This window comes from Falco punctatus, assembly GCF_963210335.1.
Source record: "Falco punctatus genome assembly, chromosome: 4".
Classification (NCBI taxonomy): domain Eukaryota; kingdom Metazoa; phylum Chordata; class Aves; order Falconiformes; family Falconidae; genus Falco; species Falco punctatus.
Window position 1 is genome coordinate 61,773,892 of NC_137583.1, and position 26,632 is coordinate 61,800,523.

Below are 26,632 nucleotides of genomic sequence, written 5' to 3' on the forward strand. Positions count from 1 at the left end.
TTTGATCCCATTTTCTTCCCCAACCTCACATCCTTTTTCTGTAACTTAACATTTGTAATTAATCTGAATTTTTAAAATGTACTAAAGCAGTCAACTGCAAGTTAGTTGTAAAGGTCAGAAGCCCCTTTCCACCCCATAAGCCAATCCAATGCTTCAGTATCCCAACTGTCTAAAGAAACCACTATTTTTTAAACCTGATGGCACATTGTGAGAGCAAAGTTAAAACTACTCAAAAGCATTGCCAAATGCTGAGATGAATAATTACAACTCAGAAAATAAACTATTCAGCCCAGACATTTGGAGAACATATATAGAAGTACAGTTGTACTATTCATGGATCGGTATTTGAATAGGTAATTGGAAGAACTTTTCTAGGCTAGGAATGAATACACAGCACAATAGAGGGAGAAGATGAACTTAGACTAAAAATCTCTTTATAGTACTCACATTTTCTTCCAAAGTATCTACGTCAACAGCAGTTGCTGTTCATCCAGGCACAATGGAGCTGTGTCAGACTGAATCTACAGCTGAAACAAATGACTGAAATAGCATTAATAGGGAGTTTTATGATAGCAATTGACAACAGATCAAAACCTAATGATTTTTGTGATTCATTTACGTGTTTAGACTCTCAGATTTGGAAAAGTTTATCAATTTTTTTCATCTTTTCCTATTTCTTCCCAAAACTTTGGGAATATTAATGCAGTTAATACCCTGCCTCCCCCCCAAGATCCCTTAGTTTTATGGGAGTGTAGGAAGTATAAGCACATGGGTCAGGAGGTCTAACCTTCTGCTGTTCTAGACTCATACCATATTGCTCCCTCTAAGCCATATAAACAGGAATCTAAAAGTGGATTTCTCCCTAGATGCCATGAGGCTTTTTCAAAACCTCACTCCTCTGGTGATTACAAACAACTTTGTAGCTTCCAGCCTCAGTTTATGCGATACCAGTCAATATTTGATTTTGGTATGGAAATTTGCATAGGTAGCAGAACCATAAAAAACTCCTTCTGCTAACATTTGTGCATCCAAGGACAGTTGCTACTCAACATTAATCCTTTTAAATAAAACCCTCCCCCTCATTAGGCTGTTTTAAAGCTATAAATTTGGTATTTCACTGCACTGAAGCTAGAGAAGGTTGTAGAGTAAATGTCTTCCTACTGGATGTCGTGGGAGTGGGACCATAAAAATAATGATAACCCTGTTTAAATTAAGATTCAGATTTCATAAGCAGCTGAAAGAATGGGAAAACCCCAACGTATCTGTAGCACAGCCCTGTCAGACTGCCAACGTGAGCGAAATGTGTGCGTGAGGAGCAGCAGCACTGTCAGGGCTGCTGACCCCACTGCAGGGACACGGGCCACCCCCCTGCAGCCCCTCGCAGGCTTCAGGCAGGTCCTTACTGGAGCCCTCGGCTGGGGCAGGACGTGAGAGATCCCAGAGGCAGGATCCGTGCTTGGGCTGGATTTTTGGCTTTGCATTCAGCCAAAAAGGGGATTTATAAATAGAACACTTCACTGAGATGTTTAAAGTTAGATAGAAGTAAAAAAGGTCTAAATGACAAAACCCCAGTATTGCCTGTATCTTCCAAGCTGGAGTCAGCTCATATTTGGGGCACCAGGACAAGTAACCAGAGCTATACCCTAAGCAAGGGATATGCTGGGATTTTAAAGGATTTTTAAAAAACTTAGTAACAGTTTTAATTCCATATGTTACAAGACAAAATGGTACTTTCAAGCATCTAAATTGATAAATCATTATCCTAATGCAAGAAACAGGATGTTGTGGTCTTCACAGGCAAAATTAAGATGATTCTTTAAAGATGTTGTGTGTTTGAGGAAAAACTGTTTTTCTTCATGTTTTTACTGTTGAGTAATAAGGTCAAATTAAGTGTTTTTAAAATCAGGCTATATGGTTTGGGTACTTATCTGAATAACAGAAGCTAAAATATGCAGGAATGATTAAATTGTCCAATTTGTCACCTGGCTAAGACACAATCATCCTTTACAGCACAATTTTATGTATTACTCAGATTATATTTTAATTTTCAAATTGCTTCTCACGAATACAGCTCTGTATAACAAAATGTCCCCTAGTAGTCAGGATCCGTTATTAATTTTATGGTTATAAACTTGCTTACTGATTCCCTCATTATTTGCAGAGTATTTTTTTCATATCCTACAAAGAGGCAGCCAAAGCCCGAGGCATTAATTAAGAGCAGGTGAAGAATGTAAGCAGGAAACCAGGGATAAGCAGTGGCTGAGGGCTATTGCTAAATAAAGCCTTTCCAAACAGAGGATTTCACAGCTTAACAGGATTGTGTTGAGAAGCAGTCTCAATTACAAAGGCACCAGCTCAGAAATAAAGACGGGCTTCAACATAAAGCACAGCTCTTAATTTTGATTTCTTTTTTCTTCCAAATTTGATACTCATATTTAATTGAATACCCTAGGGCACTGACCATATCCTGTAGGATATCACTAGAAAAAATATTTATTTTCCCTATGTGAAAAATCTGTGACTAGTTTGATACAACATATACTTATCAAATGGTTTGATGCAACATACATTTACTTACTAAATGGTTTGAAGCAATAGATCAATTTAAATTGCATGTCAGCTAGTTGATAATATATCACAACCTATGTTGTTAAGGAAAGATGAGATATTCAGATATAGTCAATCATAAATAATAGAACTTATTAATAGAAAGAGTTTTATTTTATTCAGTTGGACACAAAGGATCTGATTATTTGGAACTTTGTATTAACTCAATAGCATCGTGCAGTCCAAGGAATCCCCCTTGCAAACTGGAACAATCTTTATCCTGACATGGAGCCTCCACAGCAGAAGTCACCCCCTCAAACTCCACGGACAAGGCAGTGTTGTGGGGAGGGTACACACAGACCCTGCCTTTATCCAGCAGGCTGCAGTTTGTGGTGTAGGCAGCTGCTTTTCCCTACGGCAGGCTCTTAGGCCTCCCACTGGGAGCCCAGTTTGTCCTCCTGGTCTGTACGCACTGCCAAGGGAAAACAAGATGTCCTATAACAGCAGCCTCGTTCTACAGCCCACACCCAAACTTGTGCGCACACATATATAAACAGACGCACACAGTTTGCAATACATTTTCTTTTGCTGTATGCTGTAGTTCTTTGGGTCAGCTCTCTGACAGAGAGGAGGGGAAGGCAGCCAGTCTTTCTGACTCTCGCCATCCCAGTCGCTGATCTCATTTACCTTTTCAAATGTCTCGGAGGCTTCTTGGTACAATTAGAGAAAACTGGCAGCTTTGCTGTGGTCAAGCCTGCCTGTGGGCCAGTGGTTACAAGGACAGAGCTGAGACTCCTGCAGCCTATGCTACACCTAGCACAATGATGCAGAAGTTACAGAAGCGTTTGCTTCTTGAAGCCGCTTCTTGAGTGCGGGCTCCCTTACAATCTCCCATCCCCAATATGCTTTTATTCTGGGGACCTGCATTCCTCTAGCTCCAGGAGTCTGTCAGCATCGATAGCATTAAAATTATCCAGAAATGTTTTAAAGGATCCATTTTTTGCATTTGACAGGACTCACTTGCCATGGAAACTTGCCTGCATGGTTGCTGGCACTGATGGGAATGGGTGCTGCTGCCAGGGTCTGGGTTCACCTGCACCCTGGCTTTCCTGAAGGTTCAGGCCTATCAGCCCTAAAGCAGCTCACCTGCAGACATCAAGGTGATCTGGTTGTGGGGCTGCCCAGTTAGCAATGGGGGAGAGAGGAGGTGCAGTGGGCAGGGACACTGAAGTGCTTTGCAGTCATGTAATTGATTGCAAGGGTTCAGACTGGTACGCAGCTCACAGAGGCACACATGTAAGATGGGAGAGGTTGGCAGCTCAGGTCCCTCAAAAGGTCAGGAGACCCCTCTGGGTATTGTAGCTTCTGTAATACTTATGGAAACACACAGAAGGGGATGGTCCATAAGAGACAGCAAAACAGTGCTGCATGCTTTGTCCCTGTGTGGTGTTGCTGCTGGGGGAGACACGCTGCCTCATCAGGTGTCACCACCTCCTCCATGCATGCTCACCTCCCTCAATGGCCTCACCAGCAGCACTGCCAGTGCCACCCCAGTGTGTCTCCTCTCAGTGCCCTTTCCCATGGCAGCAGCAGCCTCGGCCTCTTGCTTTTAGTGCAATACAATTCAATTTTAATTACATTGTTGAGGATCCCTGAGCTGCCAAGGCAGGAGGACCGTTTTCAGTTTTGAAAATCTGGTTTATGAGTGCATCTGATTTTCTAAATGTATATATTACAGATATATGAACAGATACATATTTTTTAGGGAAGAAATACATGTTATATTATGTTCCCTCTTCAGAAAAATCTCATGGCTTTTTAGCCGTGTTTTAGCTCCATCATACTGCACTTCTGACAGGTACCTGGACAATTAAATTAAGCAAGACACAGTAAGTCAAAAATAGTTGCTGGCCTGGCCATTCAGGTGTTGACATACACAACATATGGGATCACCTGGGTCTGCTCTATGTGTGTGCCATTCTCACACCCCTGCAAGCACATCTTGGTTGCATGCAGCTATGTATCCTTCAGTGGAGTAGCTCAGGAAGGGGATGGTTTTCTTTAACAAGTGTGTCTTAGAGCTGTTGAATTAAAAACTGCAATATTGACTTAGCCACATCCTTCAGCATGGCTCTGATCCACTGAATCAGTAAGAAAATGGCATCATTTTACACTTTTTTTAAAAAAAAAAAAACCACACATAACAATTTCTGTGCAAAACTTTTAAAATTTTAATTCTCTGATTCCTCTTCAGTCCATTGTGGTGTTACTAACTACTATTATCTCTAATAGCATAAAGATGTAAACACTTATTTGTTCACAGCTTTATATGTAACATATCTCAGAGAAGGCTGTTAGGTATGTGACATTAAAAACTGAAAACAGAACAAAGCAAAAGAGCAAAACCAGAATAGAGTGAATTACAGTATGAAAAGGAAATCTATTTACACATGTTAATCTATACAACATCATAGTCTGTACATTCTGTAAAAAATAATCACATTCATTTACATAATGCTTAACTTTTACCATGCTTGACAGATAAAAAGTTCTTGATAAAGATGACAAAAGAGAATTTCAAAGCAATACTCATACTAATGTGCCAGGGAAATAAAGCTGCAGGACACCGTAAAATTATTAGTGCTTTGGGAAATAAAGGGGCTTGGGACGTTTCAGTCACTGGTTTAGCTGACAATGGAAATGTTACCGACTTAGTTTTAACTACATAATATTATCATTGGGCAGAAGCCAGGTTCAACACAGAGTGGTTAAACTGTATCACACAGTGCTCATTTTAAATGTTATCCTGATGAACTCTTGTAACATCCATGTTAGAAAACTTCCCCCCACCCCTCCCATGAACAGAACAGCACTGCACACTAACTTCTGCTATTTGGTTATGCCAGGGTAGTACTGACAGCCCACAGCTTAGATAGGCACTCGTGGTAACCTGATGGTACTTCTATTAGTCAAAGTATTTCCTGTATCACTATGCACAGACAGTAATTTCTCAGACAATAACCCTTATATACATAGCAGCTTTCTCTGCAGGTTACTTGCCGGTTCTTCCTTTTTACCAGGCATATTTAATGACTGATTTTTCATTAGGATGTCTGAAAAATCTGTGTAAAGTGAATTTGGACTTTATTCACAATCGCTTTGCTGAAGTGAACAAATTAAGTCAACAGAGGATGTTCTTTCGAACTCACAAAAATAAGACAAAAATAATGCAAATGACGCTTTTCAGTCCTTATGCATAGCATGTGAGATGTGCACTTGGCAATGCCTTATATCAGACAGATCCTCTGGTTTGCTGAGGGTCTATGCCTGTTGCTTTCCCCTTCACCACGTTAAAGATAGAGGGAAGCCTGTCTGGGGTAAATCAGGACATGAAGTAGATTCTACAGAGTAGGGTAGGCTACCTTCAACTTGACTGTAGAAGGCTTTTTGCAAAGCTTTTTTGCCAGCAAATAGTTATTGCTGCTACAGTACAATTCCAATGTATGCTTAAACTGGGTAGTTCCTCAGCGGCTGCCTGCAGCACCCATCACCATGCTACTCGGGTGCAATCTGTTGGGCTCTCGTGCACTCCATACTGAAGTGCATGGAGTACTTAAATACATCTCAAAATCTTAAAATTTCAAGAAAGCCAGCACTTTCCAATGGCTAAAAGGGTACTCTCCAAAGTTATTTTGCAAAGCACACTAATGCACCTGACCCAGAAATCAAAGCCAACATATTTTTGAAAAGTTTAAATGGCAAAAAACATGCCAGCAATAATCTCATTGCATGTTACTAGCCAGTTCCTGCTCAGTTAAAATGTAAAGTCAAATATTTCAAAGGTATGAACAGGCGAGCTGCAAGTGGGCCTGAGAAATATGGTTAATGGTGTCTGCAGTCCTGAAGGAGGAGATACTGAAATAATTTCTTTGCTTCTCTTGGCTGAAGCTATTATGAATGGAATGGGGCACAGAAGAGAATCAGGAAGAATATTTGAGAAAATACCTCACTGTCAGAATTTGAAGCATTTGACATTCAGTTTCTCAAAGAGGAAATAAAGACATGATTTAAAGGGTGATTTACAAGAGACTTCACATAAAGAAGTAGTCTTTGTAGCACTTTGTTTTGGTGTATGAGCCTTCTGCAACAGACAAAAAGCCAAACACCTAACCCAAAACAACTGCTGAAAGCTGAAGCCAGGCAAATCAAAACACAACATAAGGCTCTTGGCTTTATCATGGAAGCCAGGCAAATCAAAGTGGGACATAAGGCTATTGGCTTCATCATGGAAGGCAGTCAACCACAGTGACACCCTACCAAATGAATGGAGGGATCCTCCATTGCCTGAACTTTTGAATCATGCTGCACGTGTCCTGGAGGATGGCTTTGGCCAGCCCAAATTACCTGGCTTAAAAAGGAGTGTCTGGGTAATATTAGCCAGATAACGGAATGGCCTTTTTTGGAGAGATTAGTCTTGCCTAATTTCAGATGTAGAGTGAGAAACTTAGGTGCTAGCCAGCCACCCTGTGCTCATTTTATAGTAAGTGTAGAGAAAAAGGTGATTCAGCTTACCTACCTTAGATGCTCAGCTGAACATCGGATGAATCATCTTCAACTAGTGCCTATTTCTCTACGATGACTATGGAAGGCACTTAAAAAGAGTCTTTAGCTCAGAGACAGACATCTAGCTTTCAGATACCAAAACCAGGGCAGATGAATTTCACCTGAGTTTATCAAGCACCTAGCTGAAATCGACTCTGCAGAGGAAAATTTAAGTCAACACTCGCTATATATTTAGATTTTGATCATGGTTAGCAACTGGAGAGGCCCTCAGGCATCAGCACCAGGTAATGCTGACAAAAATGAATGGTGCCACCCTGGCAGCTCCAAGGAAAGTAAAGTACAACAATTAACCACAGTATGAGAGTGAATTGTATTACCATTCTTGTTTAGTAACTTTACATGAGTTGGTGCTGGCTTTTCAGTGGGGACAAAACCCAAGGTTTCCTGCTCTGAAGGCTTTCCAACTCAGCTTGGACTCTGATGCAGCCAAAGGAAAAAAGGCAGTAAAGGAAAAAAAAAAAAAAAAAAAAAGGGAGGAGCATGATGTCACAAGGCTGTGCCGGTAAAGTGTACACTTGTCTTGCTGCCTTGACCTCATGCTGTTAGGACGAGCCAGAACTAGATTTAGGGATGACTGAGGCCAAATGATTATTTCTTGCATTGTCTTTTTGACTCTTAGTGTCACCACAGCACGGAGTAGGAGCATTTAACGCCACACCCCCTGTGCAAAATGCAATGAAAGACAAAGCCACGAGAAACTATCTTGTTCCTGGGTGTTGTAAAGATGCAAAACATTGATCGAGCACTAGATTTGTCAAACTGCTTTGCAGCTTTTATATATGTTTAATATGATGTGTATCTGTGCGTGACAAGGCAGCTGAAGTCAAACAGGTGATGATGGGGTTGATGCTGTAATGTTGCATAAAATTATTTGGAAATCAGAATTTTCTGGGAGTAAAAACAAGTGAGCACAGTGCCCCATAGGCCTTTACAGACATAAAAGTGCTTGCACCAAGCATTATGAAGTTAAACTGCCCCCCAGAAATCTATTTATTGTATATCAATTCTATGATTTTTAATACAGGGATAAGGTACTACAAAGTACTGCACTTTTCACTGGTTAGAAAGAAGAATAAACACAGCATCACTCTCCCTTGTGTGCCATTCTTCAATGTCCTTTACAAACTTAGTGATATAACCTATGTTCTCCCACTGGTGCAACTTCATTATGTCTATGACGTTAGTCCCTACATGAGAAGTAGAATTAAAGCCAAATGCATCTGTGGCCCTGTTAAAGGAAATTATGCTGTATCATTGCAACTTAAAATGTATTTTCTTTTTTAAGATTTTCTGTTTTATAATCCAGAAATTAAAATGCAGATTGTCTCCATGCTCACCTAATAAGGACAAAGATAGTTTTTGCTGTGATGCAATGAATCAAAAACATGTATAATTGGTGATGCACCACACAGACTGATAGAAATCGTTGCTTGAAATCTCTATTTCTACACCATCATTCTGTCTGTGTGCTAACTCATTCAAAAAACACCTTTTCAAAATAAAGATGAGTACACTTGAATGCTTGCTAAGTGTGACTTTCTACCCAAGAAAATTTGGGAAAAAAGTACATCCTGCATGTCACATCTCAGCAAGCTAAGTAATCACAATGCCACTTGAGACAAACAAGCCTAAAGTGTACAGATGTGTTTAATTTAGGTATAGGAGCAGCCCCCAGAGCTCCAACATGTCTTCATATATTTGCAGTTAAGAGTTTGTTGTTAAGGTTCTTCAGAGATTCAGGAAAAATACTGAAGTTTAGCAGTGGTTTCTGAGTCTGAAGCCTTTGGGAATATATTTAGTTTAAATACGTGTCTAGAGGCGCATCTTACAGACCCCATGGGACTGTCATTAGGCGGCCTACTTCACTCCAGAATCTCATGGTTCACCTAGGGTCAGCAGAAAACGTGCTGACTGGAGGTGATCAGTAGCTTCTTTAAAGTCAAACCGGAAAGTAATAATTCCTCAAGCGGTTGTTAAGTCAAATGATACCTACTACGTAAAGGTTGGTGTCACATAAGATTCACAGTTACTACCAGTTCTGCAGTACTCATGTGAACCACGGGGCCTTTTCTATCTTTGGTCTGACATAACTTTGTATCAGTCCAGGGTAATCCCGTTAAAATAAATTGTGTTTGACTGATAAATAGTTAAATTAAATCAGACCGAAAGGTGTATGGATGCTTTGATGGCTGCCAACAATATTTCCAGCACTTGTAATATCTTCCAGAATGTACATGTATGCGTGCCAAGACATGCCCTTGCTGCTGTTCTTCCCTTTACCTGGTAATATTACGGACCTTGGATTCTGCTAGTGCCATACAATCTGTTATCTGAAATATCAGGGCAATTGTTTTTATGGATCAGAGGTGCTCATGCAAATACATATTGTTCCCACTTGCTGTTTAGAGTGGACATGGTTAAACGTGACATGGAAAGTAAACATCAGTGGGTTTATTTCTCTTAAACAGTGCAAAAGTTCTGTGTATATTTATAAGAATCTGTCAGTTCTATGTCTTTTTTTTTTTTTTTTTTTTGCGAAGTGGCTACATAAGATGCTTGGCGTTGTTGAGAATTCCTTCTATTTATGCCTTTTATGGTAATTTTTAGGGACTCTATCTAATTTGTTTTGCTGGAGTCATGGTCAGGACTATATTTTAAATCAGTTCAGAGATACAGAGGATAATTAAGCTAAAAGAATTTACATTATTCCTTAAATGGGAGCTGTAACTTTATTGCGATAGTCCTTGTTTTAGCTGCCGAGTATGTACTTCTAGAGACACATTCCAATGAAAATATTATATTAAAATGATATTTTCAAAGGGTAATATGCTATCCAAGGCTGTTCATCCTATGCCAGACTGCTTTAGCAATAAAGCACCTCTTCAGAAAATTGTTTAATAACAGATAAATACATATTTCTGATTTTAAACAGAAGAGAAGAACTGATTGCAACAGCACTACTGGAAAATGCTGATGCTTTATCAGCCCTTTCTGTATGGACTACAAAGGTAGCTCTACTTTCTGCATCTAAACATACCAACAGGATTGGAATCAAACTCTGTAGAATGTAACCTCTGAAATGTATACAACTGGCCAAGTACTCCCTTTTTTCCCTCTGCATAAATAATGTTAATAATCTCCTGGATTAGCACACTAAAATCGCAGTGCGGTTAATTATAGTCTTACATTATTTATTTTTATTTTATTGTCCATAATTAGGAAAGAATTTCCTAACTCTTAAGGAAAGAAATCTCTCCTTATTATAAATAAAGTGTAAGAAATTTTCTTGCTTCCCATCTTAAATTTTCAACATGTAGCAAAGCAGTCTGCATGGAACAGGATACCATACATCTTTTAGATATATTGGAGAGTAAATTTACTCATTATAGTAAATGAGGTTTTGAATAGTTATGGCTAGTAAGCAGCAAGAGAACATCAGAATTAATATGAATACCATTTAAAAAAAACAGAAAGCATCCACAGGGCAGGTGTCTGTATTAACTGGTTGGCCGCACAAACCAATTTCTCAAATACCAACATGTAGAAAGGCAAAGCACTAAACTGTACACTTTATAAAATATCACATCAAGCTGCATAATGAATGACATCCCATAGGTTTTCATGTTTTGGGGGACATAGCTGATTTATATCATGGTGGTCTCTGTCTGCATAAACGAGTGAGCCCTTGAATTCCGGTGAAGCTGGGAAACACTTTCTGATCCATTTCGAGAAATCGAAGAGCTGTGGAATCTGTAATCCCTGCCTGCTGTCTGCTTCCAGCACAAACTCCGCCATTTTCTTTTCAGCTCCCCTTGCACCTGTGTTAAAAAGAAAATGCACGAGATGAAAATGTTCTTTTACGTGAGGAGCTTTTCTATGTTTATTGGCTGTCAAATGGGGATCTCCAGGAATAGAATCATAGAATGGTTTGGGTTGGAAGGGACAATAAAGATCATCCAGACCACCTCCCCTGCCATGAGCAGGGACATCTTTCACTAGACCAGGTTGCTCAAAGCCCCATACAACCTGATCTTAAACACTTCGAATGATGGAACATCCACAGCTTCCTTGGGCAACCTGTTTCAGTGGTCTCCACCACACCCAGAAAAAAATCCTTCCTTAACATGCAATCTAAATCTACCCCCTTTCCGTTTAGAACTGCTACCCCTTGTCCTGTTGCTGCAGGCCCTGCTAAAAAGTCTTTCTCCATCTTCCTTATAATCCCCTTTTTTTATACTGAAAGTCTGCAATAAGGTCTCCCCAAAGACTTCTCTTCTTCAGGCTGAACAATTCCAACTCTCTCAGCCTCTCTTCATAGGACAGGTGTTCCAGTCTTCCGATAGTTTTTGTGGTTGTCCTTTTGACTCGTTCTAACAGGTCCACGCCATTCTTGCACTGAGGACAGTCACCTCTCTCGATCTGTTGGCCACGCTTCTCTTGATGCAGGATACAGTCGGCTTCCTCAGCTGCGAGTGCACATTGCTGGCTCATGTCCAAGTTTTCATCCCCCAGCATCCCCAAGTCCGTCTCGCTGAACAGCTCTCAAACCGTTCATCCCCCCATTTGAACTGACATTGGGGGTTGCCCCAACCCAGATGCGAGACCTTGCACTGGGTCTTGCTGAACTTCATGAGGTTCGCGTGTCCTCACTCCACAAGCCTGTCAAGGTCCCTCTGGGTGGCAACCCTCCCCTCTAAAGTATCAAATCAGTTTTTACAAAGATTACAAAACAGAGGCAAAGACTGTGTCTGTGCTGTCTGTAAGGAGATGCCCCAAGGCCACTTTCAAAATCAGTTTTGTATCACTTGTGCTGCAACATTAGCTTTTGGTATCTAGCTATTAATCACACATATTTAAAGCAGAGAATCAAATGATTAGCCCAGCACCAAGCATCTCATGAATATCAAAGACCAGAATAGCACTCAGGAGACCTGACTGCCAATTCCCTGTGCAAGCAGGTGTCGTCTTCAGACAGATTCTTCCTGTCAGACGCTGCATGCTGTTTAATGTATTTTCTACTTAAAAAGTGGCTGATATCAAAAGGAATTCCTTGCATCTCCCTCAGTTGAGATTAGGAAAGCTGTTACATGCTGAGTACTTCTGAAAATCTGCTGCTGCTCTGGGGGCTGGATTCTGTCAGAGGACTATGCCTAAATACTTACTAAATGGTGTTTCAAGTTTTAGATAAATTTCTAGACTTGTTGCACCACACTTGCACAATCCACATTACTTACAATGGATCTAGAATTAGATCATGTTAAATAACAGAAGACACATTTACTAACACTTCGGTTTCAAACAGGTCTTAACTCTTCACCCAAATACACTAATTTCTCCTGTTGTACATAAACATATATTCTATAAATAGGAATGCAAACATCTTCTGAAACAGCTTCATGTATCAGAGTGAAATTAAAGGGCCACTTATACATTTACTAAAAACAGTATTTAACATCCTCCGTAGGAAAGGTGAGACTTACTTCACTGTTCAAAAAACAATACAGGACTGCAACAATCAACCCCTGGAATGAGACAATATTTGTAAGTTAGTAGGCAGCACCAACCTAGGTCAATAAAACTTCTTTTGAATAAAAACTTTAAAATTTACCTGAAAAGATCCCAAACACAACTCAAAGATTATTTTATAATTATTGGAACTGCGGTCAGGAAACAAAGCAAACACTGTGTAGTGAACTCCAAATAACGGAATAAGCAACAATGTGGATTTTGCGAGTCTCCTGGGTAAATAAAAGAGAAAAAGCTGGAGTTTAATGATGAGCTCTTGTTTTTCTAAGATAAGAACCTGATGCAATGTTGTTTACGTCAAGCTTGTATGACTTCAGATTTGTAAACAGTCTCACTAAAGCGTTGTTTATTGCAAATCGTTTTCCTGTCAGGTTTGCTATGACATTAGCCACCTAGTAACCTCTTAACTCGAAGTGGGCAGTTGCATGTTATACTTGCTCTTGCTGACCTTCCAGCTTTTCAAAAGCTGGTAAAAGGCTACAGAGCCCCTCTAAACCAGCCGACCCTTTTTCAGCTGCCCTCTGGACAGCAGCAGGGTGTAGGACCTGTCCTCTGCTGTGTCCCTGACATACAGCCAGCTCCCAGCCTGGTTTCATGGCACGGTTTTTTGGCGTGGGGTTTTACTGCATTATTCCAGAGGACCGCATCCCACAAAGTGTCATAAACTGCCCTCAGATCTCTCACGATATTTTTTACCTGGCGTAATGGGTTCAGAGTGGAAAGGAATAATGCTTTGCTGCAAAGTCATACTGGTAGATCCTCTTGTATGGGAAGCAAAATCTCTCTTTTGAAATTAATTGATGTTAATTTCCTTTAAATGTGCGACCGTATGGTTAGTCTGTGTATTGCACATACACAATATCCAAACAGTACCTAGAAAATGTAATCCAGAGTAATCTCAACAGTGAGATTTTCAGAAGCAATTTCAGATTTACCCTGAAATACTAAAATCTCACAACCACAGTGATGGTATTAAGCACATACCATTAGCTAGTTTTTAATGTTGTCAATTACATAATAAATTTTAGCACAATACACTACTGAAGTTAAGGAAGGAAAACTTCAAATTATTAAGCACAGCAGCTCTGACAAACTGCCTGTGAAACCACTGAAATGATGCATTGCTAATTATCCCTTATCTGTCACTTATTTCACTCTAATAACATCAATTTTATGTATTACACAGGGCTAGTCATGCATGATTATGGATGTCTGGTATCAGATAAAATTATGAAATTATAATGTAGAGTCCCATAATTCATCACTGTCTTGATGAATATAACTTGATTTCACAATGAAAGGATGCTGTTGTGAATTTACCTATTTTAACAGAAAAGTCAAGGTATTTCAAGCAATTTTTTTTTCTGTGTCAGTCTTCATGGCCTGCCTTTGCTCATAATGTCTCAGTGGCTGCATCTGTTTATGTGGAAATAATTGGTTTTGACAGCAAAGTTTCTCAAGAACAGTAAAACCTTCACATCTAAAGGTGATGCCAGTAAGTGGGACAAATAGGATTTCCTTAGCAGAAGAAATTCATTTACAACTGGAGAATATGACGATGCATCAAATTTCCCCGTTTCCCAAGTGAAAAGGAAAACTGATTTTATTTGAACTTAACATTACCCACTGCAAAAGTAAAATGAGCAATGAAAAGGATGGAACAAGGTACAAGCAAGTGGGACAGAGGAAGGGAAGAAAAATGGTGACTTGTATGAGTAGTATTCATTTTAGATTCATGTCTCACTTTCACTCCATTCTTGTTTTAATAACTTTTGTCTAGCTGATATTACTTTATACTGCAGTTATATTTTAGTGAAGAGACAAAGTAGCCTTATTCTTCTCTGTATTTTAGAAAATGCATTTGCATTTTGAAAAACAAGCCTTCCAAACCTTTAATTTGCTCTGTAGATGCAGTATTTCTTGAGGAGGTTAATCTACTGTTCTCCTGGGTATCAGCTAAAGACTATCCAATCCAAACTTAATCAGGCAATCAAATGCTAAAAGCAAAGAATTCACAGGGCTGAATAACGAAGGATAAGGTCGCTGTTAATGAACATTTTATACTATGAAGCACTAGAGTAAACTGTGGAAAATGATGAGACTGATAGGAAGGGAATGTCTCATTTTCATAAAATACATAAATACCATGGGGAATCAAAGAAAAGTTCCTGCTACAGGAAGTAAACTTGAGGAGTTTTCCTGCCCATAGGTTGGTCATTGTGCTAAATAATAATGCGGCAACTGCGTAATTTCATCTCAGTTGACTTGATTCTCCCACATTTCGTTAATTCACGCAGCAAACACAAAAAAGGACCTTTGTAGCTCTATGAAGCAAAGCATTATGTCAATCTAGTTGTGTTGCCTTTCCTGCGGCACATCAGAATTCTTCACTTTTTGCATCAAATGTGTCACGTTGTTTACAAAACACATCAGGTCTTAGATATCTTAGTTTTAAAGATATGCTTTACTTCAGCACACCATGTTTTGTCTGCTTTTAGGACAGAAATTCAGTATTTCTTAAATGAAGAAAAGGCGTTATCCAGGAGCACATTTTCAAAGTCCATTTGCATGGGTTTGAATTTTCAGTGTTCATGTTAGGTTTTGTCATTGAAATATCGTATTAACGTCCTAAAGTGTCAAACTCAGTGCCTATTTCTGGGCTTTAAACTAAGACCTACTACAACAGACTCTTCGATCCTGGATTACTGTAACCAGCAGGTATTTAAATAAACAACAATAACTGATATTGAAATATAATAAAGAACAAATCCAATTTTAACAAAGTTTTTAAATTGCCCCCCAACGTTCCTTGATTCTGAAGCTGTGGCAACGATGGATGTTAGGATTTGACGTTCAAACCAAACAAAAAAGAAGAAAGTCTAAACAGAAATGAAGTTGAGCTAAGTTAGAAACTATTGCTTTCCTCAAGAAAAATATAGATGCTATTTTAAATCAACATAAAACATTACATTTCATTTTTAACTTTCTGGAAACCACATAACTTCTTTCCAGCTCTTAAAATATATGTAAATATCACAAGAAAAAGTATTTTAGAAACAAACAAACAAATGCTATTAAGGAGGCTGAAACAGTGTTTTGATATTGAAATTTTTGTTACGTCAAAATGAAATTTTTACACATTAAAAGAAAGATATTACTCTCCATATTTTTTGCATCAGCATATTCATTCATGGGTTAAACTCCAATTCGAGAATAGCTTGTTGGTCTTTATAAAATTGTTTATTTTTTATTGAATTTAGTGTTTGACAAAACAATTAGGTTCATCTCTATTTCAGCATAGTGATAAGATCTTCATTAAACCACATCTAAAATATTCCTAATTAAATGTAATTATATTATCACAGAAATTGCTGGTAGCAGGTTTTGGCAGAGGAAATCTTACAGAGATTATTTTGGTTCTGTATATAATATCAAAAAATATGACTCACTTGTACTGTGACTGGTCATTTCCTCCAACATCTGGAGATCTTAACTTCTGCAGTAGGATTCTTATAATACTAATGAAAAGTATAAAATTCACCTACAAAAAAAAAAAAAAACCAAAAAAGAAAAAAAACACCCAAAAAGTGATTTCTGACTTCTGCACTCAACATGCAGCACAAAGAAATGCTTATTAAGTTGGACAAATCAACTCAGCAGCGGGTGCTATGTACCTCCTGCCAGAACACATCCAGCTCTACGCTGCCAAGCCTACTGTCTGTGTTCTGCCCCACTAAGTTTGTTACGTCCAGTGCACCTCTGCATTAGCCAGGCTGGCAAAAGCTTTTGAAAGCCCCAGTTGTCAGAAATGCCCTCCTTTCAAAATCTCAGCTGAAGACAGGTTTGGGACAGGCAGGATGGGACACTGCATGTAATTTGGTACAATCAAGCATTGTCCTAAATTGTCAGGTGGATTCACAACTGGAAACCCAAAGGAAAATGTAAGTCTGACACACTGACCCTCTCTCTCATGCCTCTCACCTTGACTTTATTATTTTCTGTCTGAATTAGGGGAAGAGAAGATCATTGCACAGATGATCTGTCCACTCCAATCAAGCACAGAAATGGCCTTTCCAAGTATCTGTCTGTCTTGGGTATTGATGCAGACATTATCACTGAAGGAACTGAGTCCTTGCAGTCTAATTCTTGTGACAGCCCTCTGACATACAACAGTAGTAATATTTTATTTCATATTTCATTTTCTAGAAAGGCACTTGCATAATAAAAGTTACAATCAGACCCCAATCAATCTAGAAAATTGAAATATAAAAATCAGTAGTTCCCAAGTTTTGCTCCCATTATTCGTTCATCCTTGGCTTTTAGCACCTTGTGTACACCAGCTCTTCTGGTGCTGGCTTGTTTGGTGCAGTCTAGAAAACCACACACTAAATGCAGCATGCCCGTACTAAACTGAGAGAACACCTGGAATCCACGCCTTCACAGCAACAATTATTCTACTCTTTGGTTCTTCATGCTTCCTCCTCCTAAAGATTTTCAATATTAGCTGCATTGTGGGCTTGCTTTCATACCGTTACATAAGACAGTCAATGAGGGTTGTCAGCTTAGGTGTTTTCTTCTTTATCTTCCTGGAATTCAGCTTCTGTCAGAGTTTTTCTGTCTTCACCTCACTGACTACTTACACAGATGTCCTTCCTGCTACTGAAGCCATTTTTTATTGCTGGTTACCCTTTCCACCATTCTCTGAGAGTCTTCCAGTCTTCCTACATTCTCAAGCAGACTCAAGGCACTGTGTAAGCGAGTACGATCTAAGTACATCATACTTTTATTGAGAAGCATCACAACTCTTTCACAACACCTATCCAAAAAACTTGCAATTATCTGTTTTCATTGTTGAATGGCAGGCAGCACTGACCTCATTATTCAGATCTGAATCTTCAACTTCTCTTTTTTTTTCTAGAAGGTAATAGGAAATGTTGAGGCTTATCATGTGTACGCAAGTTGAAAATCATGTTCTCATGGATGTGGTGTTTTTCAATGACCAGTTTTACATGGTGTTTCATTAGCTCCTCTTGCTCTATGAATGCATGCTCTACCTTGCACAGCTGTAAGTTTGCACAGCATCCTAGCTGCCACAATGAATGTGCAGGTTGTAGTTCAATGTTCCAACATGATACATTACTTATTCAGCAGGAAAGCGCGAGTATCACTGCTTTCATAACTCCCTTTCCAGCTTAACTTCCCAAATGCAAAATGCAGTTGATCAAACAGCTGAAGAATCATCGAACTGGAGAAATAAGTGGTTTCAAAGTACACATTGCAGAATCACTTGGCCATCTTTAGTTGCTCTCATCCCTAAAACATGCTGCTTAAGAGAAGAAACATATCTGGAAGGAGACAGCAGATCCTAAACATGTGCACCCAGCAAGCCAAAAAAGATTATTTGCAAAATGTTTCCCTATGTCTTACAATCCCTTTGTGTCAAATCAGTAATGGAACCATAAAAAAAAGAATGGGGGAAAAAAAAGAAAAAATACCCTGCCACGAATAGTGATTCTGGTCCACCTTTTAAGACATACTGGATTTTTGCTGAGTGACCAGTACTCCATTTTCTTAACTCAGAACTCATTTCCCAGTCTTTGCTAAGATCCAGCTGCCATTAAAGTCTGCCAATGAGCACTTGGATAACTTCTGTTTCCAGGTCTAGGACTTCTTTGGAGGAACACTGCATTCTGGCACATGAAGTTCAGCCATCTACCAGATAGCTGTTAAAACTGAACATCCAGAGAATAGACTCATCTTTCTGTAAACACCAGGTGGTTTGTTTTGCTTTTTATCTTTCAGCATATTTTCTTGACTCTGGACCATCCCTCATTCTCCAGCTCCTTTGAGGTACACATATTCTGTACGGATGCTGTAGTTCTGTTGCATGCCCATTTCTTCATATCACAAAACATCTTTTCTGTGAGTCCTTACCTTATGTCATTTCATACATATGCCTACTCTGCTTTCTCTTTAAACACTGCAGAATTTACTCTGATGAAGATGATAGAAAGTTCTCTCAAAATGATTATCAGCAGGCACAGACCCAAAGGCAAGCCCAAGTGTAATGTGCAATCTTGACATCTTGTGTAATCTAATAATGTCCCAATTTTTCTGACTAAAATGTTAAAAATAAAGCAAGTGTATCTAAATGTATTAATTTGCACTACGACTGTTTTCAGAAACGGACATACAACCATAGGATATTATGCCCAAAGTTAATTACAAAATCATCACAGTGAGCAGGAATTTTATTATGCTACTCCAGTAATTCTAATGAGCTCCACATAGGAAAAGCCCCATGAAACATTCTCAAATGGTATTCTTTTGCAAATACTTCATGTTCAATATATAATTCAGTAGACTACCAATTAAAGAAAGATATACACAGCCATAGTTTTTTATGGCTGCAGTAATATCAGATTCTCAATTACAGAGTTATCTATTTACACACAAAATCAAATCTGCAATTCATTGAAAAGTATAATTAGATTTTTTCTTTCCCCCAGGCTCATAAACAGGAGAGATGTTAACAAAAGAAGAACATACAAATAAAAGCAACTGCTCATTTAATAGGAGGCAGATAAATTTTGAAGGGAACAAATTTTAATGGCCTTGGCATCTGTTTAACATTTCTCCTACAGAGCAATTTCTTTTCATTAAAACAGAATTCTTGCCTATCTGTAACTAGCAGTAAAGAATAATGACTATATGCACTGCAGAATGCTGTACTGATCTATAATTCATGCTTCAAAGTTTACTTACTATAATAGAAATTAAAATTGGTATTCGTATAACCCACCAGGGACCACCATGCTCATTTGTATCCCAGCAACTATAAAAAAAAAAAGGGAAAATTACGTTGACATTAATATCATCTGGCAAGCAAGACCTAGGAGGAGAAGTATTTCTTATACACAAGTCAAAGCACAGTAAAATAATGCCTGTTCTAGCCTAGAATTTGGCGTTCAATCTTTTTCTGCCTGTAATTTTATTTCCCTGGTTTTAACATGCATATTCAAATCAGCTAAAACATCAGGCACACTAGACTGTACCATTAGACAACATGGAGGATGTCGGCCTTTAGGGAGACCAAGCTTAGTTTCACTTTGTGTAAGGACACTTTTCCAATAAGCGCTTAACACCAGCCTCTGGGCAGCTGACAGATACAATTGAAATGACATTATTCCTTGTGGGGTATTTAGGTTACAGATGGCTGGAACTGGTTTAGGAAAATGTGAGACTGAACCTGAAACTTAGTCTGAAAAACTGAAAATTTAAGTTTTGCTGTGGGCTCAGCACTTTTGGTGCAAATACTCTGATCTAAGTGCTCTGAAAGATTAATCTTGAGCATGGGCAATACCCTTCAGAGTTCCTCTAACTGTGATCGCAATGGCAAAGGAAATAGGAGTCAGGCTTTGCTTTACATGTTAGAGGTCTTGCAAAGAAAACTTAGAAATTAAGTAGGACATGATTTTTCAATTTAATTACAGAATAAATTGAAAAATATTAGCCAGGTTGAAAAAAGAGGTGTGAAAACTGTCCCACTAGCTAGGAATGCTCTCCCATTCCCTGGGGCCAGCATAAGTCTGATCTTCCTACAAAGAAAGTTCTTATCTCAGCTCCCCTTCCCAGGGAGAAGCTAGCCAGGCCTAGCTCTAACTAGTCATAGTTTTACCTGACTACGTGCATCTTCAATATGTTTACATCACACTGCTTCACTTTTGGGAATGTGATTTAGATATACCCAAAGTTATCTAGATTTCAATCTTTTAAGTTGCTAATTAGCAAATTAGAATGCCAAGCATCTTACTATGCTGTACTGCAGCACTGAACCCAAGGATCCCCTCTGCTATTTTAAGTATTATTTTGACCTCCAAAGCACATAGCTCTAAGTGTGGGTCTCAAGGGGTAACGTTAGTCAAAACCTTTCTCTGCTCTCTCCTGCCCTCAAGGTTTTTCAAATAAACAGCATAAGCAGCATGCTGAAGAGCTCCTAAACACCTGTCCCTTTACTGCCATATCTGAAATTTCAATACTGTGCTCATCCCCTTCAAAACAGCAAACTACCTTTGTGTGAACACCACCATAGCCAAGGCAAGGATTGTATTGGCACATTAGAGGCTTTAAAATTTCTCTCCCCCATGTGCTTACCCAGTGTCCTCTAAAATGATCCGTGTCACTGTCCACGTAATAATGAATATGGTAGGAATTCCTGAAAAATCCCAGAGGTTTAGAGGATGATCAAAAAAATATATGACCACAAAAAAAGAAAAGAAAAGAAAAAAAGTTCAGCCTGCTAGTAACCACTTATTCCCCAAACACACAGCACACAGTAAACATGTGCATGGAGAGGCCCATCTGATGAGCTATGTGATGTAAGCAGTGTATTGCAAACAAAGACTGCAGGGATAGTGGGTTTATTTCTTATAAAAATGCAGCCACAATGACTAATATACAGAGAACATGCCTTAGGCTTCTTTCAAGCTGTCAGAGTGACCTACAGGGCAATAGATACAAGTTATGCATTCCCAACGCGCTTCCAAGGGCTGCAATATAAAACTGAAGTGTAAATCATTTCATAAAGAACCATTCCCACAGACTGGTTTATTCCCATTTCCCAGCAATACCTAAATGTTTTATGACCACCAATTACTGGAAGCTTTAAAGTGCTCTGTGTAGATATCATTGCACTTTCTGGAAATGAAAGGAATACATGTATTTAAAACCAGATGGAGAATATGATTTGGCTTCTAAAAAAGGCAAATAGCATAGCTTGTGGCTGTGCAGGTAAACTTTCTTTTTCCTCTCAAACTAGGACAGCCTGAATTATACGTTTTGCAGCAGCAGTCCTTGCACCATCCTATATCTTGAACACCCCCTGGGCAATGTGCACATCGGCATGGGTTGGAGCCATGCCAAGGACCAAACTAGTACTTATGCCTCAGTACTTTTGTGCCCCCTCCCTCCCATGGTACAGCAGCTGTAACCTCTGCTGGAGCTGAACCGTGGAACTAGTGAGTCCGAGGAGTCATCCAACAGAAATGGCATGACCCCCTTGGTATGGAATATTGAACCTGACTAATATATACAGACAGAAAAAAAAGAGTATTATTGGAAGATGTTGAAGTTCTTACCCCATCCAATCAGCAGGTAGACTGTGAAGTGTCTGTTGGGGGAGAATATCAGCACAAGGAGGATGTGGAGGTAAAGCCCTTCAACTAAGAGCCAGTAAAAGTTTGCCATAACACCATACTGAAAAAACACCAAAATAGCCTTGCAGCCCACCTGAAATATGAGAGTACAGATCAAAGTTGTTGCAGGAAAGATGCTGTATTATTCTGTTATTAATATATCCTATAGATCTTAACTCTCCATGTAATACTAGTAACCCAGGTCCAGTAGAAATTTTTTTTTCAGTCATGCCAAATGAGACATTGTAAACGTTACTGTGTAGATATATATATGAAGAAAAGGAATTATTAAAAAATTATTTAGATGGCTCTCAGCAAATTTGCTCAGAAATTATGAAACCTTCAATAATTTCAAATTCAAAATAAGTATTGTAAAAGGTAACGGTTATCAATAAATGCACACATTTGCAATAGTTAACACATAGCTATTAGATTAAATGACCATCTAGTAGGTGGTTTATAAATACATTAAAATCCCAGCTAACAGGAAAATTAACAAAGAAACTGCTTTATTAATTTCTCAAGACTAAATGAGAAACTGAGTGAAAAATATAACTTTAGATGATGATTAATCTAAGTAGACTTAGAAGAAAAAGACTGGAATTTTAAAAATTACATTTTCCCTGTAGAAAATGCTTTAGCGTTTCTTTAGTAACAAAACACGTAAACACGTATCATGAAATGAAGTCCCAGTTACAGTCTATGGGCTGCTCTTCAGAACTGATTTTCAGCTGTCTGTGCTGCTGATGTTCCACAGTGCTGGCTGCTGCTACTTTGGTACTTCCCAGCAGGAATGTGGGATGTGAGAATTGAACATAAAAATGTTTCCGTTGAGTCTGAACTGAGAAATGTGATGATACGGTGAATGTAACAGACTAAACAAAATGGACTTGTGGTGGGTTGACCTTGGCTGGATGCCAGGTGCCCACCAAGCGGCTCTGTCACTCCCCTCCTCAGCAGAGCAGGGCCGGGGAGAAAAAAAGATGGAAACAAACCCTTGTGGGTCAAGATAAAGGCAGTTTAATGAATCAATGGCAAAAGTCTCATCAGTGGAAGCAAAGCAAAACAAAAGATGTTATTCTCTACTTCCCATCAGCAGGCGATGTTTGGCCACTTCCCGGGAAGCAGAGAATCACTAAATAAAACTTCTAGCTTCTGCCTGCTTTCCTCCCTTCCCCGTTTTAAATACCCTTCATACTTCCACTGTTTCTGTTAAAATTCCAAGTACACCAAATACCTCAGCAGCGAACTCATTAATTTAGTGACTGATTCCTCTGTCTAAACATGGGTGTCTATTATAAGGTGAGATGCCATCAGGGACCTGTCACCAGCTGCTAAGCCAGAAGGTCACAGACCTCCTAGAGACACTTCTTTGTATCCATCAGCCCCTTGTGGTGTCTTGGGTATCTCAGTGCATCCCAAGTAACATACATGTCTATATTTATACCCATGTACATGTCTACATAGACAACCAAATAAGAATCCAAAGGCTTGAATTCATTTCACCTAATTTTAGCTGCCTACAAGCAAGTTTTCTGGTGAATGCTAGCCACCTACTAGCCAACCAGCTCCTTATGCAGCCACGAAGACAGACAGGCATGACCAGAGAAAGTCTTAAAAGCAGATGAGATAAACTGTCCAGTGAGAAAGACAGAAGCCCAGAGAAACAGTGTAGTTCAGTCATCTCATTTAATAAGACTACTCTTAACTCTGGACTTTGTATCCACTGGAGGGATATCCACTGCAGACCAGTAATGGCCAGAAAATTTCAAAATGCAAGTTGCGATTTGCTTTTATGCTTATGACTACTTACAACCAGATTAGCAAAGTCTAAACCTTTTAAATTCCAATACTCCCCTGTATTATATTCTCAATTTACACACCAGAACTCCGCAACAAAATGTTTTCCCTTCCTCCTGCAGCTAATCCTCTATCAGGTGTATTTCCAGATGCTGAACAGCGAAGGTATCTGTCAATAAACCGTTAGCCAGAACTGTGGCTCTGTGTCACTCAGATCCAGGACCTAGTTACATTGCATTCTGAATTGTGTGCTTTTCAACACCTGTGCATGCAGCAGAACTGTGGAACATCACACACGTGACAAAAGGGGCAAAGCCCACAGGCTGTTACATCAGAAAGGCAGCATCCAGCCAATGCAATACAAAACAGCCCTGCTAAACTGGCGTCAGATTATCCCATGTATAATGCACCAAAGATTACTCAACAGTCCACAAAACTGGACATATTCAAATGGGAAAATATGAGGCTTTCAGGCAGGAATAACTGGAGAATAAAAGAAATTGCAGAAATCAAGCAGTATTTTGAGAGTCCATTGACTAATCTTTCAAGGACCTAAGAAGTTTTCATTACCCCTGGCAGTCTGCCTTCTAACTACTTTGCCTTCTTTGCGTCTATTAACTCAGAGCCTATTTGTCTTCATTAGAAATATCCCAGATTACAAATTCATGCATACAGCTTGGTAGTCACCGCTAAGAACTTTATGCTTTGGGACAATACAGCTTCATCAATGTAAAAATATCTTCCTTTTTTTTCTCACAAGCTTAAACTGAAGTAAATTAAATTCAGAAGGGCTTCAGCAATATTGTAGGATTCTTCTGCAGCACTTTTGACTGAAACAAGGCAGGCAGAAAATAGGGATTATCATATAGCGGTCAGTCTTCTAACAGCAAGACTTGAGAATTTTTTTAACCCCTGGGTATGAAAATGTAGTAAACATATTAGCTTGCCAAGAATGCAGATGACAACACTCCTGTCATAGCCAGAAAGTACAGAGGAGTTAATAAAGATAGCTCCTGCAAATATTTAATTCCCTGACTCATTTCTCTCCCTCCATTGATACCTGTCCAAATCCTAGACTCCTGATAAAGCCACTAGAACACTTCCAGAAGAGCTGCATTTAATCACTCCCAGTTGATTGGAACTCCTGTTTCTCTTAAACTCTCCCAGCTGATTAATGCAGTGGCCATATTTATTCTGAGGTATAGCTGGTCATGATTTGTTTTGGCAGATGACACGTCCCTTCACGGACATGCAAAATGACATTAACTTCTCTTACTTGTGCTGCAACCTTCTTTCTCTGGCTACTTCTAAAAGACCATTTTGCTAGTCATTATATTCTCTATAGAACTGTCTGCACTGACAGCTTGGTATCGTTAAATATTTAAAAGGATCAGGGAGGAAAATTTAGTGACACAACAGTATTATACCAGGTAGCAAAGGAGGTTCATTACCCATGAGGTTTGATCCTCTGGACAGTGAGCTGTGTTGGAGCTGGAATAGAGAATATCATCCTTGACTAAAACAGAGATTGCTCTTAGAATGAAAGAGAGGAACAGGTTCAGGTGGATGTAGTTCCGAGTACAATGAAGTTTTCTAAGAAGAGATTTAAAAACAGACATTTTAGATTTTGAGACAGAAAGCTCTTCTATTAATTTCTGGTCATTTCTTAGTAATATGAACCTTGATTAAGAGCCTATCCTTTCCTCTGTCATATTCAGTGCTACTTTGCTGTTTTCTTTTATCATCATCATCCTCATCATTATTATAGGCTGTCCAAAATACACAAAGTATGTCTTACTCCTTTTCAGTATCACAGCCCAAAAGATCCCAGTGATATTTCTCCCACACTTTAACATAAACTTACAATAAACATAGAATATTATAACCTTCTGTGTGTGCACTGATCCCAGTGTTTTTCTTGCAAATAAAACTGATTATCCTGGATATATTGCAGACATGCTCTCACCCGTTATTTTCTGGTTTAAGTTTTTATTTAACTCCTGCATTTTGCTATATAATGGCTTTTCATCCTATGATTTGAGTGTACGCAGCTACAATTAAAAAATGCATTCACAATATTAGATTGCCTATCCTTTCTATCCAGTGAGGTGTAAAACTTCTTAAGTCCAGCAGGCATGTGATAGCCTGACAAACAAATGACAAATTAAATATTCCAAGTAAGTGAATGAGTGCTCAGGAGAAGAAAGTTGCAAGTTCAGGGCTTTTTGCTTAAAAGACATTTCCTTCAAGACCTTCCCATTCAACAGAATTTTTTCATAGCAAATCCTCACAAACCAAACTGCTTTTGATTTTTCTGATCAAAACCAGCACCTTGAACTGCACCTGGAAATAAGCCAGAAGCCAGGGCATTGTAGCAAGTACGAGCAATGAAAGAACAAAGATGCAATAGGATGTTATGGTGGTGTGCAGTGGTAGCTTCCAAGTAGTCTTCACATTTTGATTTGCACCAAAGAATGCTAAATAATCCATTCTGAAACTACTAAAACAAGGACAGCTACAATGAGTGTAGGGAAATAAATAAGAGATCTGTCTTGCTAGCCCCCAGTTTGGCAAGGGACAGAATACCAGGCTGAACTGACAGCAGCTGTTCAAAAATCCAGTGATTTCTGTGGCTCTGCATGTCCCTAGCTGAACCAGGTTCTGAGAAAAACTGAAATACCAGTATTATGTTGGACTGCATCATGTGTTCCTATGGAATTCGGAGATACATGAAAGCTGCAAATGGGAGGAAAATGTTTTTCATGAGTAACTAATTTAGATGATTAGTTCTTCACCCCATACAGTAGCTGAAATAATAAATGTTGGATATATATAAGGCTGTCAAACCAGATTTTTTTTATATGGGATATGTATGATGTTTCAGAATAACAAAGAAATGCTGTTTTTTAACAATGAAACAAAAACTATGCTGCTTATTCCTT

At 39.0% G+C, this 26,632-nt stretch overlaps 1 protein-coding gene across 1 annotated transcript in view; it reads right to left on the reverse strand.

Moving 5' to 3' along the window:
• Positions 1-4,733: 4,733 nt before the first annotated feature.
• VIPR2 (vasoactive intestinal peptide receptor 2) overlaps positions 4,734-26,632 on the reverse strand; it is a 67,644-nt gene continuing 45,745 nt past the window's right edge. Inside the window, exons 6-13 of the mRNA XM_080385858.1 lie at positions 25,142-25,283; positions 21,834-21,984; positions 20,851-20,911; positions 19,462-19,531; positions 16,146-16,237; positions 12,779-12,908; positions 12,651-12,692; positions 4,734-10,988 (exon numbers count right to left, since the gene is read on the reverse strand). Of these exons, the coding sequence (XP_080241984.1) occupies positions 10,815-10,988; positions 12,651-12,692; positions 12,779-12,908; positions 16,146-16,237; positions 19,462-19,531; positions 20,851-20,911; positions 21,834-21,984; positions 25,142-25,283 (862 nt within the window). The 3' untranslated portion in view covers positions 4,734-10,814. The remainder of the gene's footprint in view (positions 10,989-12,650; positions 12,693-12,778; positions 12,909-16,145; positions 16,238-19,461; positions 19,532-20,850; positions 20,912-21,833; positions 21,985-25,141; positions 25,284-26,632) is intronic.